Consider the following 18,258-nt stretch of genomic DNA (forward strand, 5'->3'; position numbering starts at 1 on the left):
ATGCAGCATTTTTCCATACACCGTAGTAGGATACCTTTGATGCAGCATTTTGACCATGCACTGTAGTAAGATATACTTGATGCAGCATTTGGCCACACACTGTAGTAAGATGTCCTTAATTCAGCATTTTGGCCACACACTGTAGTAGGATGTCTTTGATGCAGCATTTTGACCACGCACTGTAGTAAGATATACTTGATTCAGTATTTTGGCCACACACTGTAGTAGGATGCCTTTGATGCAGTATTTTGACCACGCACTGTAGTAAGATATACTTGATGCAGCATTTGGCCACACGCTGTAGTAAGATGTCCTTAATTCAGCATTTTGGCCACACACTGTAGTAGGATGTCTTTGATGCAGCATTTTGACCACGCACTGTAGTAAGATATCCTTAATTCAGTATTTTGGCCACACACTGTAGTAGGATGTCTTTGATGCAGTATTTTGACCACGCACTGTAGTAAGATGTCCTGCGAGTATGCGATAATATTAACTTCTAACTTTTAGTTTCTACTGTATATCTATTTTATCATTATGACGTTTGAAATATACACAAAAAAGTCAAGAGCACCCTGATATTTTCACAATGCCAAATGAAGAAAAAGCCAAAACAAACAAAACAAGTCAGTCAGGTCCGCAGTGCTCAGACATTCAAATTCCATCTCAAAGATAGCATCACAGATCGCATCATCGGTTTGCTGTGGCAGGAATTTAATACACGTACCTAAATTGCGACTACGTCATGTTATCACTGGTACTCTTTTTACTCTGGAGCAAAACCCCCCAAATATGGAGCTGCAAATCAATGAAAGGGTGTTGACATTCATATTTTCACATACAAATGTTATTTTAAGACACCACTGTACGTGTTCAGTGAGACTAATCAGTAACGCGTGGACCCGCCACGTACCCGGATGACACATTTCACCCTACGTCTCATACCTCCAGTCAGACGTCGGATCTGTTCTTGGGTCAATAAAAACATCTCAGTATGCAGAGCTGCCTCCAGCTGATGTAAATTATGTACTGGAAGGTTCCTTGCGTGGATGTCTATAATCTTCAACACGTGACCCAGAGGGTTCAGATCTGGGCTTAACGCTGGCCAGGGTAGAGTTGTCACTGAACAGGCCTTCATGTAATCCACTACGGGACGCGATCGCTGAGACATGGCATCGTCGTCCCTGTACCGAGGTCGTGTAGCATGTGGATGGTTATTGAAATGAGCGACAACGGCTGGCTGTTGGACGTCCCGGATGTATTGAACTCCCGTTAAGTTGGACCTTGACGGCGACCACATCCAGCTTGCACTCGTGAGACAGGCATCTCCGAACCATGGCAGATCCTCCTCTATAGGTAACAGTTGGCAGAATGTTCCTGTGGGTATAAGCTGTTCTTGTATGTGCCTCCAATCAAACGCGGCTTTCGTCCAGGCAATGGATTTTACACCAGGTCCTCAGATTCCAGTGTCGTCTGGCCAAGCACCATGCCAAACGTGCACGTTCATGGTAGTCTCTTAACAAGGGAAGTTTCATTACTCTTCTGGCCTTCATTCCTGCTGCCATGAGACGATTTAGACTGTTCTGGTGCTGATAGGTCGATTCGATGACCACAGTCGTTTCAACTGAGGACTTATACGGAAGGCTTGTTGGTGCGCATGTCGTGTCAGTTGTCTGTCTTCACGCAGTGTAATGACAGAAGGTCTTCCAGGCCTTGCACTGTTTAGAGCACTTCCGGTCTGCGTATGTTTCCGGACTAAAGGGCAAACAACTGTTTAATGGTAGCCCAGATTTGATCCAGTTGCCTAAGAGGGCATTCCTGCGGTATGCATATCAATAATCTAATTCAAACTGTCGAAGTGTTGAAAGTCGTCTCAGTGCCATGTTCAATGGATATGCTTGAATGGCCGTTTCAGCCAACGTTATATACCCAAAAGTACGGGTGGGCCATACTGCTTTGTGTGATCCCGGAGGGTAGCATGCTGGACGTGCGTCTCTGGTTATATCGCCTCGTGGAAACACTGCTCACCCCACACTTGTACACTGCACCACAATTTCAAATAAGGAAAAGAATCATAAAAATATCAAGGTGTGCTTAACAGATTTCTTTGTGTATATATCACTATGAACGTCGCATGACGTAAACACAACAGTAAATCTCCAATCATATTAAAACAAATTTATTTGAGGCAAGATGTGTGTACAGTTAAACCTCTTCAACTCGAACTTCCATCCGTGTTATCTATTAAAGACCAATGACATACTCTCGATACCTGAAGAACATATTTTATTTGTTTTCCATTTTCAACAAATCTTGTAGTTTGAGTTAACGAAGTTTCACTGTATAAGACGTGAAATGGTTCAAAACAGATATCAAATAATAAAATATATACATCTATCATAGAGCATAACTATTTCAATACAAGATCACGGCAACTAGCTGTACATCGCATACATCACAAAGTCACATAAAGCACAATAAACTGTACTGAGAGTATACTTGAAGTAATTGAAGTAACAATACAAGATTAATCATGAAAAAAAACACACGAAAAAAACCGTTGCCCGACCCACTGCATAAACATGTCTGGGTTTAATTTATCACAATAAATGGTTGTTGCTCCAACCAAGGTATGTACTTTTGTCTGTAGATTCGCCACATAATACCCATCTGGAGAAAATTCGTACATAAATACAGCAAATACACAATACAAGCAAGTGCAATATAACGTGCCGTATTAGAATAGAGAGGCTGCTCAATAACCGATAAATGCATGTAGGTATCACAGTAAACAATTTGCATGGACGAAAGGACTTTCTCAGATTCTCAGAAAGTGATATCTGTGTAAAAGTCTATGAGGAATATGTTTCACTGGGTACATTCCAACTGTTCTTCTAATTTTGAGATATGCGGGTAATACAAATAGGTAAAAATATCCTTCAGACAAATATGTCATTAAATGCAGAGTAAATGTGCTAATATGTACATATTATAAATTTCCATACCCTGGCCAATCCAGAGTATGATATATTACCATATTCTTTAACAACCAATAATTGTTATGCGAATAAATAACACCTGGAGAATATCTTTCTGTATGAAAAAAGTCAGGATAAAGACGGATAAACGTCTATACATTTTCACAGAACTTTTGTACACTTGCTTTATAAGCGTCACAGCCATAGGATAACAATGCCCGATTATCTGCTCAAACAATTCCTCTATTCTCATTTAGTAACACAAGTTTGAAAGGCATCAAGTTAGAAATGTTTTTACTGTCCCGAGAATAGTGGTACCACACACCACGCATGCGTCAACTTCTTCTGCGCAGTCAGAGCACGTGACGAGATGGCCACAGGGCAGGAAGAGGGTTGACACACCCTTTATTCTGCACTTTCTGCAAGTGGACTGATCCTTCAAGCGCCTGTTCTCAGCCTTTATGGACATCAGGTTATTCTTTGATGACTTAGCAACGGTTGGTTCTTCTTTCCCGTCTCGATGTGTGGTGGGAACTTTTGAACCTTCAGCCTCCTGTATTCTTGCACTGGGACTGGTTGCTGAAGCAGAATCACCTTCTGAGAGACCGCCATCTTCAGACTGCTGTACAGTTAGAGTCTCCAGCTGTTCACAAAGAAAGGAGGCTCTTGCATTTTGGTCGTCTTCACAAGCCTCGCTTGGAAACCCCATGCCCCGCGAAGGTGCGCATGCTCCTCCGCCAAGATGAAGGTCGCTCTTGACTGCTTGGATTTCACCACCAATTGGTTTCGGCGTGGAGATTGATACCTGGGCCACCTCTCTGTCTGTTGCAGAGGTGGCCACGGCATCTCCCACGGCCTTAGAGCAAGACCCTAATGTATTTATGACAGGACCGTTTCTTCTTTTGACAACCCCAAGCTGATCTGCACTGACGTTGTTGATGAAGTGACAGTGTTCCGAGTATCTCTGATGCTCAGCCACGGGGTCATGTTCTTCCTCCCAGTCTCTCAGAGTTATCCCGCACTGGAAACACGTGACCCGGTCAGCTGACCCAATGTAAAAGAACCCGGCTGATGCCAGCTGCTCGGGTGTTTTCGGGACATACCGTATAGGCCAGGCAACAAATGATTCAATTCGGGAGCTGTATGTTTGGTACTTTGGGTGTTTGGGTATATTCCAACTCCGTTTATTTGTCCGATCATATTCCATGAAGTTCTTCAGCGGATACATGCATCACCTGGTGGACAAAACCTGCAACATTTGAAAAAGTCATTTTTATATATGGCTCAGTAAGAAAATTGGACGTGATAAATTGTGCACTAAGTCGAAAACAATTTTTTCTCTATTTTGACATCCTACTTAAATGATTTTTATAATAAAAGACATTTGATAACATCACAAACACAGGGACTAAATACGTGTTTCTCGAAGGAAGTAAATCAAAACGCCATCACAAGAACCTAACCTGGTTCTAACTTTACCATGATTATGCTAATAAACGAGGTCCGTGAAGATCCGGTTTCGGATTGATCTTCAGAAACTCATGCTTGTCGTAAGAGGCGATTAACAGGATCGGATGGTCTTGCTCACTGACTGCGTTGACACATGTCATCGTATCCCAGTTAGAAGGATGCTCATTCTGTTGATCACCGGATTATTTGGTCAGACTAGATTATTTACAGACAACCACCATATAACTGGAATATTGCTCAGTGTGGTATTCTACAAAACCAAACCAAACCTATTTATAACTTTACAGCGTGTATCGTTGTAATTGTTGACCAAATGCGCGCGAAGTATTAGAATCCTGATTGTCCAGTTCCCGGATGCAGCGAGGTAAAGTACAAGACGCTGGGAAGGTGGAGGGTGTTTTCTTCACCTAATCTCCCTACTCCGACCTCATGTTCAGGAACAAGTGAAACTGTTGCAATTGCTTGACGTCTTTTTGCTATACATGTATTTTGTTTCTATTAATAGACCCAGCAACTTCTCTTGATGAAATTCTCGGCCGTATGCGCTGCCACATCATTTACCTTTTCTAATATTTACAAAAATTTCACAATTTTGTGGAAATTTGGATTTTCGGTTTTTAATAAGATAACGACTGACATGGATATTAGGTTATCATTTTCGACATAAGTTCACAATGTCAACGAATACCGAGATAACAGATTCCACTCGTCACAAAACTCCAAATTTTATGAACGATTATTTTATGAGTAATTCATATCAGTGATGACATTAGCTGTTGACAGAAAGGGTATATATTTCCGTTCAATATAATAACAATATGTTCACTTTTATATTTGTCTGCTGCGTACAATGAAGAAATTCGCATTTCTTCATTGTACGCTATAGTAGCATATGTAATAAAAATAAGAAACACAAGAAAAGTTGGTATAAAGGTTTTCCTCATTTATGTAGGAGAGAATACATGTTACTGCAACATATGCAAGGCGGGAGTAAGTGAGTGAGTTGAATTTTACGCCGCACTCAGCAATATTACAGCTATATGGCGGCGGTCTGTTAACAATGGAGTGTGGACCAGACAATCCAGTGATCAACAACATAAGTATTGATCTGCGCAGTTGGGAACCGATGACATGTGTCAACCAAGCGAACCTGACCACCTGATCCCGTTAGCCGCCTCTTACGACAAGCATAGTCGCCTTTTATGGCAAGCATGGGTTGCTGAAGGCCTATTCTACCCCGTACTTTCAAGGGTCAGCAAGGAGGGGTAATAGCGGATAAAGTATGCACTGTCCGGCTACAGACATTCGTAACCATTTAATAACTGGATCGGGAACCTTGCGACCTTCCCACCTTTCTGCGTCATTACTCTGACTCCCTGCGCACTGACCCAGCTAGAGTTCCACTACCGTCTGTTTCCCTGCTGGGTCCCCTGTACACCATGTAGGGTCAAGTCAACGCACCTTGGTGACATTCATCCAGGTATTCCTCCAGACGGCTTTTGTGGGAACTTTACTTAGCTGGCGACCAAATCCTACAACATAGTCATCAATTATAACCAAAGTGTGCTTGCGGTGAAAACGTTCCGATGAATTTCAGTTTAAACAGACAGTTACATCAAACAAAGCGAAATTAAGGTCAGTGGTCTGTATTACACGGGGGTAAGCGCAGTAGTTGGTACAGTGAAACAAATGCTCGTGCGGTACGTCATGAGCGTTAACTTAGACCAACCCTATTCATCCTCGGTGTTGTATTAAATGTGCGTACCCCTTTGTAATTCAAGCCAATGATAGCGTGTTGAAACTAGGATCGTTTGTTAAACAACTTTTATCTTGAGATGAATACAATTCTGAGACTTAAATGTTCAAATGGCAAGATAAAATCGTGAGGATTTGCTGTTTTGATTTCACTTTATTCGATTTACTTTTTTGTTTAAAGTGAAATTCAGCTGTACGTTTTCTCTGCAAACTAACTGTAGTATCATTCCCTATTGGACGACCCGTGAAGGTCCCGGGGTAGAACAGGCCTTCAGCAACCCATGCTTGCCATAAAAGGCGACTCAGCTTGTCGTAAGAGGCGACTAACTGGATCGGGTGGTCAGGCTCGCTGACTTGGTTGACACATGTCATCGGTTCCCGATTGCGCAGATCGATGCTCATGTTGTTGATCACTGGATTGTCTGGTCCAGACTCGATTATTTACAGACCGCCTACATATAGCTGGAATATTGCTGAGTGCGCGTAAAACTAAACTCACTCACTACTGGACGAGGTAACCGTTAAATATGACTCTGAACGCCTTTTCACAAGGATTTAACTTTATTTGTGTGAGACAGTCGACAATTGTGAATCATGCTTTCTAATGCATTTTAAACAACATGGCCTGTTACAGTGCTTATTCCTGCGGCGAAAAACTATCTCTCCCTCCCTCACCTCTGTCTCTCTCACACCATCGCCCTCTCTCTCCCTGTGTCATTTTCTCTCTCGCTTGCTCGCTATGTGTTTATCACCATCACACAACTGAAAATGTGCTGAGAACCGTGTTGACACAAATCTCAAATCGCAAAAAGATAAGACAGAGAAAGATAAGATAAGATATTATTTTGTCTAGTAGTCACTTAAACAGCACTACATACAGCAGTGAATCACGTTGATCATTCCAACAACGCATACAGAAAAGAAAATTCGCCATCCTAATTTTCCACTGATATCGACGCTAAAGATAATTCTTTCCTAAAGCAGCATGAATACTGCGACTGACAATGAACACAAATTGAAATCTGACTATCCTATCCTGTGTGTCACCTCTTGTAACAAACATGTGTTTCTTAAGGCCAAATTTAGCAAAGATCTTCACGAGACTTCGAAGAGCATTTTCACGTCCAAATTACAAAACTCACAAATATCGACAGCAAGATAACATTCGTTTCATCACACGAGGAATTACCAGTCAAGTCCAATACTTTATCCAATTTTCATTGAAGTATTCAATCCCTTTAAGAAAACCTGTTGTTGGCAGTATTTCAAACTAGTAACAATTTCTTTATCAGAAATCAGTTGAACTTACCTGCTTTCTGAAAATTCCGAGACTGTTCGGTTTTCTTTGGATGGCCCGTAATTGTATGGACATCACGTGACGCTCAGTTGATCAACATCAGATAGCCTGTGACCACAATATCACCTTTAGCAGCTGGCGACGGGTTTTCCCTGGTCTATAAATAGCATCCAACTCAACGTGGCAGGAATAATCTACGTTCTTCAAATGTAAACAAACCATGACAAATCACAGTTCTTATGTTGTGTTAATTCACATCACATATTTGTATATGGCCTCTGTTGTCTTAGAATTCATTCCAATGAACAACTAACTGAATACAACTATTAAACATCAAGATCTACGTATTAAAATAAGGACACAAATTTGTACTTAAATCAACAATGACATCAGCCTCTCAGTAAAAGAAATGTAGTCATTAAGTTATATGCACAGCGAAAACATTGCAACCCTGGTCCCAGTTTCGTTATATATTCGTCTTCTTTCGTGCATAATCCAGCTGGTGTTATTTCTCAGCAACTGCATAATTGTTTCATTTCTCACAGCTAATATTTGGGAACAAACAGACTCAGTAAAACAAGAGTTTCTACACCATCATATTTCACATATACAATGTTTCTTCATCAATGCATCGTCAATGTACATTATACCCACATGTATTTTACCAGGCGCTTGTTTCTGCTCGTTATCTTTAGATTCATGAGCGTATACAACGACACGGCAATATGGCATTACCTACAAGCAGCCAGCCTCTCCACATCCTCAGCCTGGGAGGCTACAACGCCAAATGTCGAAGTAGGTGATGCTACTTCCTAAAATATTCTGCACCTTATCTCACCACGTGATCACTCCTTTCTATGAATAGGTCCACGTATTTACATTTACATATAGCACTGGTCGTTAAATATATCTTCTTCTACATCGGAAAAACAACAAGAAACTGTATATTTTTATACACTAGGCACACATATTAACCTGAAACTAACATTTTGTCTGAAATGAGCATATTTTACTGACAAAACGGCTCCTAAATTCTCTTAATAAAATATGATTAAAAGGAGCCCAGAGTCTGACACTGCGCTTATTCGAAAATTCGGATTGGTATTCCTTGACTAAGTGTGCTTCAGGATCTGTTTGTACACTGCACCACAACGCATTTGTAACTACTTACGGTTTCTCATTGTCCATGATGTGCCAGTGGTGGATATAGCTGCTGAGCAAGCACTATTTGCACGTCCTGGAGCAATGCCACGTCAAAAGTGTAGTTATATGTGGGTGTTTATGACAATAAGCTCGAGTGGTTATGCGCGACGTACTTTCCATTTTATATGAGAATTCCTAGAAATGTTCTAGCATCAAGAAGATAGATGGTTACTCCATTGTGTCCAAGCGCCAGTTAGCAGATCAGAACCGTGGATACACTCGGAAGGCAAACCTATCTGCCCATGTTACAAAGGACAGTCCAAAAGGAAGCTGGAACATTACCGATACAGTATTGATATCTCTCGCGTTTGTCATTCCTTATTGTCGCCGTGTGGCTTCTTGTATAGTGTGACTTAATATCAGTAGTTATAATGAATGTCACTTTTAAAGAAATTGTAGTGATAGACTAGTTTGCTTGCATGTAGGATGGAGGTAACTGCTAAATATGACTTAAATGTGACTGTATTTTAAGAGAGATTTTATTTTTCTTTGTGTCAGGCATACATGCCGCAAAAGTGAGTTGCTACGGTTTTTTTTTTTTAAAAAAAGTTCTATTCTAGTTAGTGATGGGGTGTCGGAGCGGTAGAGCAGGCGCAACAGACCCTGGAAAGAGGCTGACAACGGGATTGAACTGAAATACCGTTCCCAGCCAACATATTTCAAGCTAAGATATATAGCGTTCACTAACATGGGGGTGTTGGGGTGCTCACCTCCACTTTTGTCCTGAATTTTTGGGATAAATTACCACTGAAACTCGGGTGATACTGAAGTGAGCACATACTCCCTAAAACGTTCTAGAATCTGTACTTACTGTCAAAGAGCAATCCTAAATATGCCATGTGTTAAAGAGTGATGTCGGCAGTGAGTGACGAGTTGGGTCATAGTTTGCTGACCACACACGTCTCTGTGGTCAGTACACACACTATGTGGTCTGCTCGACACTGCTGGATGTCAACAGTGTCATATTAACTGTCACACGCCGAGGCCAGCTGGAACCCAACTCAACAGCTATAGTTTTAAATCATACATGATTATGTTTGAAAAATGTAATATTATGTTTCCAGTTTTCCGGCATTACTACGGTGTAATTACAAGACAGGTTTATTCAGCAACTTGTGTATAGAGTGAGTGAGTGAGTGAGTTTAGTTTTACGCTGCAACCAACAAATATTCCCGCTATATGGTGGCGGTCTGTAAATAATCGAGTCTGGACCAAACAATCCAGTGATCAACAGCATGAATATCGATCTGCACAACTCGGAACCGATGACATGTGTCAACCAAGTCGATCCCGATCCCGCCAGTCTCCTCTTACGACAAACACAGTCGCCTTTTGTTGCAAGCATAGGTTGTTGAAGGCCTAGTCTACCCCCGACCTTCATGGGTATTGTGTACAGAGTCCCTTCGAGGTAAGTTTTGTTTTGTTGTTTAACGTCACACTCAGCAATATCGAATAGGCGGGCTGTGAACATCTGGACAAAACAATCCAGTGATTACATAGGCGGATCCAGAGGGATGGGTTCAGAGGTGCAGGTCATCACAGTATCGCGTCCTTGAGTTGTTGGTGTTTTGAGTTTTTCGGTATATGATTTAATCACAATTCCAACTTGTGTGGCATGTCCAGAATGTGGTATTGACTTTGTGGTGTCTGTGAGGAAGATAATCACAAACAGAACTTGGCTACAGAATGAATCTGTGTGAAAAGTTGGGTGAGTTAGACATGTGTGTATGTATATATTACAGGGACCTGCTTGTAGCTGGTTTGGGTGACAAACATTTCAGAAAGAAATGAATTTGTTTGCCTCCACTCTTTACGCCAAGAACAAGGGTAATTAATCGTGAGAACACAAATAATTAATTCACAATTATTCAGAAAAACAATTGAACCTTAGTAAATGAGTGCGTTGCTTGATGCATTGTTGCGTGGAAAGATGGAACCCTAAATCTCACAGCACATGAGGACAAAGTTTGAAGACATATTCTTCAAAATAACACCCCAAATTACATACCACTGAGAACCCGTGAAGATACGGGTTAGAATGGATTTTCAGTAACCCATGCATGTTATAAGAGGCGACTAACAGGATTGGTTGGTCTGAGATTGGGTTCTTTGGCCAGCTGACTGGGTTGACAAACATGTCATTGCATCCCATTTGCATATATGTTCAAACTGTTGATCAATCACTGATTTATCTGGTCCAGATTACCTAAAGAAAAGTACAGAAAAGTATAATACTTTATGGATAACAACTTCTTTATTTCTATGACGTGACGTTTCCGTATTTCACTCTTACTTGAAAACAGTAGATGTACAGAAACGTCACGTTATAGACATCAAGAAGTTATCTATAAAATTATACTTTTCTATTATCCATCCACTTCAAAAATGCCAATCAAACTGATCAGATTACTTACAGACCACCAGAATACAGCTGGAATATTGCTGAGTGTGGTGTAAACCTAAATCCACTCACTCACATATCACTGAGAGAGTACTCTTTAATTAATCTTGCTTGAAAGAGTCATGTCAGTCACATTATGGCACATTATTGTGAAAGGAAAGCCACAGGTTATGTTGATCTGAAATGTTTACTGCTTTGCGAACCTTATCACATTGTTTCTGGTGATCGTACCATCAAAGAAATGATTCTTGCATGCCTAATTATATATAGTTGCTGTGAAAGGAAAAAGAAATGTGATCAAATCATGATAATGCCCTCCTCATGAGTCATGAAGAATACAAAGTGTAGAACACAAACAATGGAAACATTAACAGTTTATTGTTTACATCCTTCATGGTATGGTACAAGTGTGCGGAAGTCTCGCCATGTTGGTGGCAGCGCCCCCTGGAGGTGTTTGCCACACTTGTTGCAGGGGGCTGAGAACAGGGTGTTGTAGGCTCGCAGCCACAGCTGGAAGAGAGTAACATATGATTAGATTGTTTGTAGGACAAGGACATAGTTCTATCGGTGAGTTGACACAACCTAGTAGGAGGACCTTCAATGATCCAGGTACAGATGTTTATACTTCTGGGGAAACCCAAAAAATGGTTATGGTGCCAACGAAGAAGAATCATAATTAGGTGGCACATTAATGTTAAAACTGATATTTGCACTGGAATAACTTTCATAGGATTCGGGCAAGCATAACTTTGTATAAATGAATGGTCCAACCATGATCTCTGCACTTAATCCACCAATCTGACCTTTATACTTAATTAACGAAATATGAGAATCTCCTTTCAAAAGATGCAAAATTATTAAAATGTAAAGCCATTTACTGCTAACAAACCAGTGTATGCACTTTAAATATCAGAAAGTCACCTAGTTGCTATGGTTAGAGACCAAACACCATGAACACCCACCACTAGTGACTTGACTGTGAGCTCTGTGTACGTGGGATGGTAGAAATGCAGAGATGCTGCACTTGCATGATCAGTTATCTAGAATAGAGACGTCAAAGTTAATCCATGCAAGAACACACTGAGAGGGACATGATGTTAGAAAACCGTAATTTAAACACAAAACACTGTTATCACTATGACTGCATGGGCACCACATGATATAACATGAGTTCTTGTACTCTAGATCTCTGAAGTGTATTATTCAATGTGTTATGGTGACCTGTACATGTACACCTATCATATTTCATAATGAAAGACAAGTGATTTATTCCTAGAGGACCTGTGAAGGTCTAGGGTAGAATAGGCCTTCAGCAACCCATGCTTGTCATGAAAGGCAACTATGCTTGTCATATGAGGCGAGTAACGAGGTCAGGTGGTCAGACTAGTTGACTTGGATGACACCACATCGGTTCCCAATTGCACAGATCAATGTTAATGTTGTTGATCACTTGATTGCCTGGCCCTGATTCACTTATCTACAGACCACTGATATATAGCTGGAATACTGCGGAGTGCTGTGTAAAACACAACTCACTCACTCGCTAGAGAAAGACGTCATCTTCATCACAATTGAAGTCCAGCTTTTTGCAAAGCACAAGCTCTAAGCATACAGCAGAGGATCATACCTGACATGTTCACGAAGAGACATTCAAAGATGTTGCTATACTTACATCTCAAATTTTGTATCCTCTTAAAACTTCATAGTTAGCATGTTCAGAAAAAGAAAAGGCAAAACAATGTAGTGTGCTTACAGTATCAGTGACCGGCTGTGAGAAAATTAGTTTGAACTTGCGTTGTTGAGCTGTATTATGCTGAACCAGGTTACTGAAATACCAGGCTTAGCAGACATAACGCTCCTTTCCAACACAGATATCTACAAGTACCAAGCTACTGCAGGTCTATTAACCCTGACACAGATTATGATGGAGCCCATGAAGAAGACAACTGCTGGGGTTACACAAACCTTTTGGAACACCTGGTACCTGGAGGCTGACCAAATGTCAATCTGCAATAGTAAAAGTAATGTCATTCCTAGTCTTTGTAATCTCAGCAATGATCAACTCATAAACAGAATCAAATGTCACATCACATCATTAATGATCTTTACAGGCCCTCAAACTTGCTAGCCAATCAGACAGCCAGACAGTGAGTAATGATACAGCAGAAGCTGTCAAAACCGGCATTTGTCTAATCCAGCAAGTTGTCAACACTGGCATAAAATACAAGTCCCTTCCGTGGCTAGTACATTTATCATGACCTCCGCAATGAGGCACATTGTCTACAGAGGATTACTTCCTCAGTCCCAATGAGTGCCGAATTAGACAGCTTCCACTGTATATGTACTTACAAGAGTGTTTGAATCCTAACCAAACAATGCTCAGGATTGAGTCTCTTTCCTCACACATGTACATCTTGCAGACTAGCCTCCATGTATCTTAGTAGACTTAGTTGACAAAAATGAATATTAGATAATAATCAGATATTGATATACACCACAGAAAATGTGTGATAATAATCCAATCAATCAGTCTTTATTCAGAGCTGAAAGTCACAGGCCCATAGCACAAGCATATACACAGTTCAAAAGCAATGTGGATTTCTCTTCAAAGTAGATAGATAAACATGATAAACAAAGCAATATTTTCAATGCTTATTTGGTTAGAAGTTGACAACAGTTTGATACATTTAAGTTTTGATAGTTGTTTCACAAAAGTCACAAATTAGCAGAACATAGTATTCATCTTCAACTTACTGTATTTGTACACAGTACAGTATCTAATTATTGCTCCCTAAAAGCAGGGCTTTGGACTGAAATTTGAGACTGACAATTTATTACACTTGCCAATCCAGCTGTCAGGCTGGAATTTAATATATAAACATGGCAGTACACTCACCTTGCCATCATCAGAAAGAAAGTTTTCATGGTAACCCTTGATCTTCACCCACTCAATCACGCAGCCTCTCAACACAATCAGGGCACGCAATGTCCTCTCCAGTGTCAACTGAAAACAACAGTCACATGTACAGTGGGCCTATCTTCTTACACTCTGTCCATCTTACAGTCATTTCATCAACAGTTTACCTCCTACCATGTGTGATACTTCAACACTGTGTATAACTTACATTTTCCAGAGATAGTCTGAGTGTTCAGATGAATGTGGGGGCGGTGGGATAGCCATGTGGCTAAAGTGTTTGTTCATCATGCTGATGACTGGGTTCGATTCCCCACATGGGTAGAACATGTGAAGCCCATTTCTGGTGTCCCCTGCAGTTACATTGTTGGAATATTGTTACAAGGGGCATAATACCAAACTCACTCACTTGCTCACTCTGATGAATGTGTGAATATGATTAAGTATTTGGAGGCGTTGGTGTCTGAATAGGATGCAATTTGGGAATGGCACTAATATGTGCTAAGATTCATTTTTAGTACCACTGCACAAAAATAACCTCATAATGATGTACATTCAACATAATCACAAAACCGGATAACATAATCCAAATTAATTACTCCGATCTAGTGTACTAGAGACATATTCCTTCCCTATGAATCACTGAAATATGACTTGGTTATTGCATGGCACAGAACAAATATGTTCAATAAAAGTCCAGTATAAACATCCACAGAATGTACTCTGCACCAGGCATGACGAGTAATCATCTATCCACCTACCTGCACAATGGCACAACTCCCAAGGGGCCTGGTGACTGCGATTCCCATGTCAGGAAACTGACGATCCAGACCTGCTATCAAGCTGTCCACCACCCTGTAGGAAAGAAGAACAGCTACTTCACAATCCATCTTTCCTGAACTATCAGACAGTGTCAACATACACTGATGTAAATGACTCTAAAATGACCATTTTTAAACTAACAGAGTTTTATGTTTATCTTTGTTTAGGGCCACACTTTGGATGGTGGTCTGTATGTAAATAACTGAGCCTGGAAAAGACAATCTAGAGACTGATATCATGAATATCAACTTACACTAACTTGCCATGGTTCCTGAACTTTCTGATGGAGCATTGTTATACACATTATAGCAAATGACAACATTTATGTGTGGGTAATAGATGTCGATAAACCTATTGCGAGGATCACTACACTGATGGAGGTTGAGATCAATTGATTTATCAATTATATGGGGTTTCTATTAGACACTGCTCAATAATATTCAAAATATATATATTATGTGATATTTCTACATTGTTCAGTCTAAGCAAACACTAAGCACTCACGATGCAGGCACATTGTATGGCATAGGAAGAGCTCTGGATCTCTTGATGCCCTTTATCCCTGATGAAACTCCTGGAAGAGGAGACCGTTTCAATGTGTTCATCTGCAGGATACCAGCAGCTGCCCCCGCATGCTCAGCTGTCTGTCAGGAGGAACACAACATGGAATTACTTATTCTTTATAGTCCACAACTGTTTGGTTCTTACAAGTGAGTCGCTTGTACCTAATGCTGCTACAGACCTACAGGATCTTGGAATACCAAGGGTTGCTACTAAAAAATGTTAAAATGTACAGCAAATGTTAAATTGAACATAACGACTGATAACACTGCTATGGAATTTAAAACAACTTCTTTAACACATCAACAGAGTCTTGTCTGAGGAGTACTCAAAGTACATGATCTAGACCACCAGTTGACCAACTTTAATTTTTGTGGAAGCTGTAATAGCTGAGCATTTTAAATGCCTTAGTTTATGTGCTGGTGCTTAGGTGTCTGATTCTCAGAGTAAGGGTTCGAATCCCAATTGGGGTCCAACCTACTAAAAGTACTTGAATCTCTACTTTGCTTAGAAAGAGTAATCTCAAACATAACAAGTGTTACATAGGTCAGAAACACTTCCACTTATACAGACAAAAATATTATCAGCTATGGAAATGAGTGAGTATAGTTTTATGCTACTTTTAGCAATATTCTGGAAATAACACCTGAGGGACACCAGAAATGGGCTTCAGACATTGTACCCATGTGGGGAATCAAACCTGGGTCTTCAGTGTGACAAGTGAACACTTTAACCACTAAGCTACCCCATCGTCTGAAACATTAGTAACCTAATAATAAACTATGATATATTCCCAAATCAAACAGCTATCTCTTAGTCTTACTTTATTTGTCCACTTGTATGCTTGTAGTAGCTGTGAGTACACAGGCAGCTTATCTATGGCTGGATCCAAGCACACATTGGCACTGTTTGGAGTTTGGAGTATGGGGTTTAAGTTGTTGGCTACCTTCTCAAGTTCACTGAAACATTAAAGCTTACATGTAATGCAAAACACAACTTTGCAGATTCTGATACCTTTCGGTATGGACTTACAGTAAGAAATTATCAAATATGCAAATTCAAATCGGAGTTCAAAAGATTTACTAGAAATGACTCAGCTGTGGTGAAAAGTGGTTTCAACAGCTGTGATGTGCTGTGCAATAGGCTTATGCGGCTTGAACTGCTGGGCTGGAAAGGCTACTTTGCAGTTTACAAGGCATAGATTCTTGTGAATTATTGGCTGATGATACAGCTCCTGTTTAACAGAACTTCTGTAGCATCCTTGATGCTGAGGGACTGTTGTCTCGGGATTAGATGTGCATTACCTATCTGTTTGAGAGAATCAAACCAATAAAATGTCAGGAAAATCTGCATAACTTTAGTTGCATCAAGATCATACAGCTTTGGTTATAGTGTGGGGAAGGGTAAAGGTAACTTAACTATACATCTAAATCACGTTAAAACTTCAATTGCTGGTCACAAGGTAAAAAAAGCACTAATCATTTGTGTTAGCTCGCATGGTCACTTAATAGTGACTGCTTCTTACATTAACCCATTAGCATCACTTAGCTTATCACTAATAAGTTCAATCCTCCATGCAAATCTCGTTATTGAAATATCCTATAGAAACATGGTATGTCCATGCCTTATCAAAATATTATTGTGAATGTGAATTCAAATGTGACTGTAAAGTCTTTTTAGTGAATGCTATTTACAGTCATTACAGTACACTACTGACAACTGCCTAATTCAAAAGAGAAAGTTGTGCGTCCAGTTCGGCGATGACCAAGTTTGGCAGCGTTTGGGTCCATGAAATGTTTTCAAATTACGCATATTGCAATTGTATTACATTTGTGAGAATACATCTTTGTACTGATGCAAATTCATGACCTTCCACGTGTACACATGCTTGGTAAAACTTTAGGATTTGTAAAGATGAAGATTTTCTGGTCACCTGAAATCATTTGTAACAGAAACGATTAACTTCTGAATGTCTGACAGGAATGTCTTTTCATTTCCCTTTGTGTTGTCAATTCCATCGCTGAGATCATGAAACACTCTTGACACACTTGATCTTAGCTTCTGTGTCAGTCGAATTGCTTGGTTGAGATTTTCTAATTGTTCTAAAGACAGTTTAGCAGCGCTTTTATTTTCCATGTCTTCGGAGAAAGCGTCGTGAGCGGAAGTGATGACGAGTTGTTCCCCTTAGTTGTTTCATTGTTCTTTGCAAAACTCCGATCTATTATTCGGATTATGATTTCTTAGTCGATATTTCATTTTTTCAGAAACATTGTTATTCTCACAATTAACGGATTATGGGTAAATGTACCTGAATTGTCATATATTACATTTCGCAAAATGGAATTAACCTATCACAAAGTATGGTAGACTAACAACTCGTCTCTGAAATGAACATATTTTTGCTGAAAAAAGTTCATAGTAAAAAAATATAATATAATGAACTGGAGCCCTGAGACTTTCTTCATTCCACTATTTCTAGACTTGCATGGGCTTTCTTGGATAAGTTTGCTTTAGGGTCTGTATGATAGACTAAAAGTATGGATAATATAACAAGAACAGTCACAACAAAGACTATGTAACATTACATGGTCTCTGGTTAGAACTATCCAAACAGATGTTGTTTTAATATTATTTATTAATTATTATTACCCACTAACCCTAAGGATCTAGAAGGGGATGCCCAAGGGCTAAGGATCTAGAAGGGGGGTGCCCAAGGACTAAGGATACAGCAGCGCGCTCATTAGCAAGCGCTCAGCAGTCCCCAGGTAGCGCGCCCGATAAACTGCACTCTAGCCTTTATATATTTACTAATGGGGAAAAACACACAACAATATTTAGACACGTCATGCCTTAGTAC

The 18,258-nt window shown here is 40.2% G+C and overlaps 3 protein-coding genes across 9 annotated transcripts in view; all 3 read right to left on the reverse strand.

Moving 5' to 3' along the window:
- LOC137277762 (F-box/WD repeat-containing protein 5-like) overlaps nt 1-18,258 on the reverse strand; it is a 424,418-nt gene that overhangs the window by 133,072 nt on the left and 273,088 nt on the right. The window lies entirely within an intron of this gene.
- Nucleotides 2,164-8,442, reverse strand: LOC137276707 (baculoviral IAP repeat-containing protein 8-like). 7 transcript variants are annotated; one of them, XM_067808329.1, is made up of 4 exons: nt 8,236-8,442; nt 7,513-7,657; nt 5,800-5,980; nt 2,164-4,227 (listed from the first exon to the last, which is right to left on the reverse strand). In XM_067808329.1, the coding sequence occupies exon 4, from the start codon at nt 4,204-4,206 to the stop codon at nt 3,256-3,258; it is 951 nt and encodes a 316-aa protein (XP_067664430.1). In that variant the 5' UTR covers nt 4,207-4,227; nt 5,800-5,980; nt 7,513-7,657; nt 8,236-8,442; the 3' UTR covers nt 2,164-3,255. The 7 variants fall into 7 exon arrangements, with proteins under 7 accessions (XP_067664430.1, XP_067664431.1, XP_067664429.1 ...); XM_067808330.1 differs by having other exon boundaries at nt 5,910-5,980; nt 8,236-8,334; XM_067808328.1 differs by having other exon boundaries at nt 5,910-5,980; nt 8,240-8,329.
- LOC137276709 (mediator of RNA polymerase II transcription subunit 27-like) lies at nt 11,464-17,579 on the reverse strand. The gene is made up of 8 exons (XM_067808335.1): nt 17,335-17,579; nt 16,225-16,360; nt 15,345-15,484; nt 14,780-14,873; nt 14,001-14,108; nt 13,070-13,111; nt 12,067-12,144; nt 11,464-11,614 (listed from the first exon to the last, which is right to left on the reverse strand). Exons 1-8 carry the CDS (start codon nt 17,535-17,537, stop codon nt 11,480-11,482), a joined length of 936 nt encoding a protein of 311 aa, XP_067664436.1. The 5' UTR covers nt 17,538-17,579; the 3' UTR covers nt 11,464-11,479.

This window comes from Haliotis asinina, chromosome 3 (genome assembly GCF_037392515.1).
Source record: "Haliotis asinina isolate JCU_RB_2024 chromosome 3, JCU_Hal_asi_v2, whole genome shotgun sequence".
Lineage (NCBI taxonomy): Eukaryota > Metazoa > Mollusca > Gastropoda > Lepetellida > Haliotidae > Haliotis > Haliotis asinina.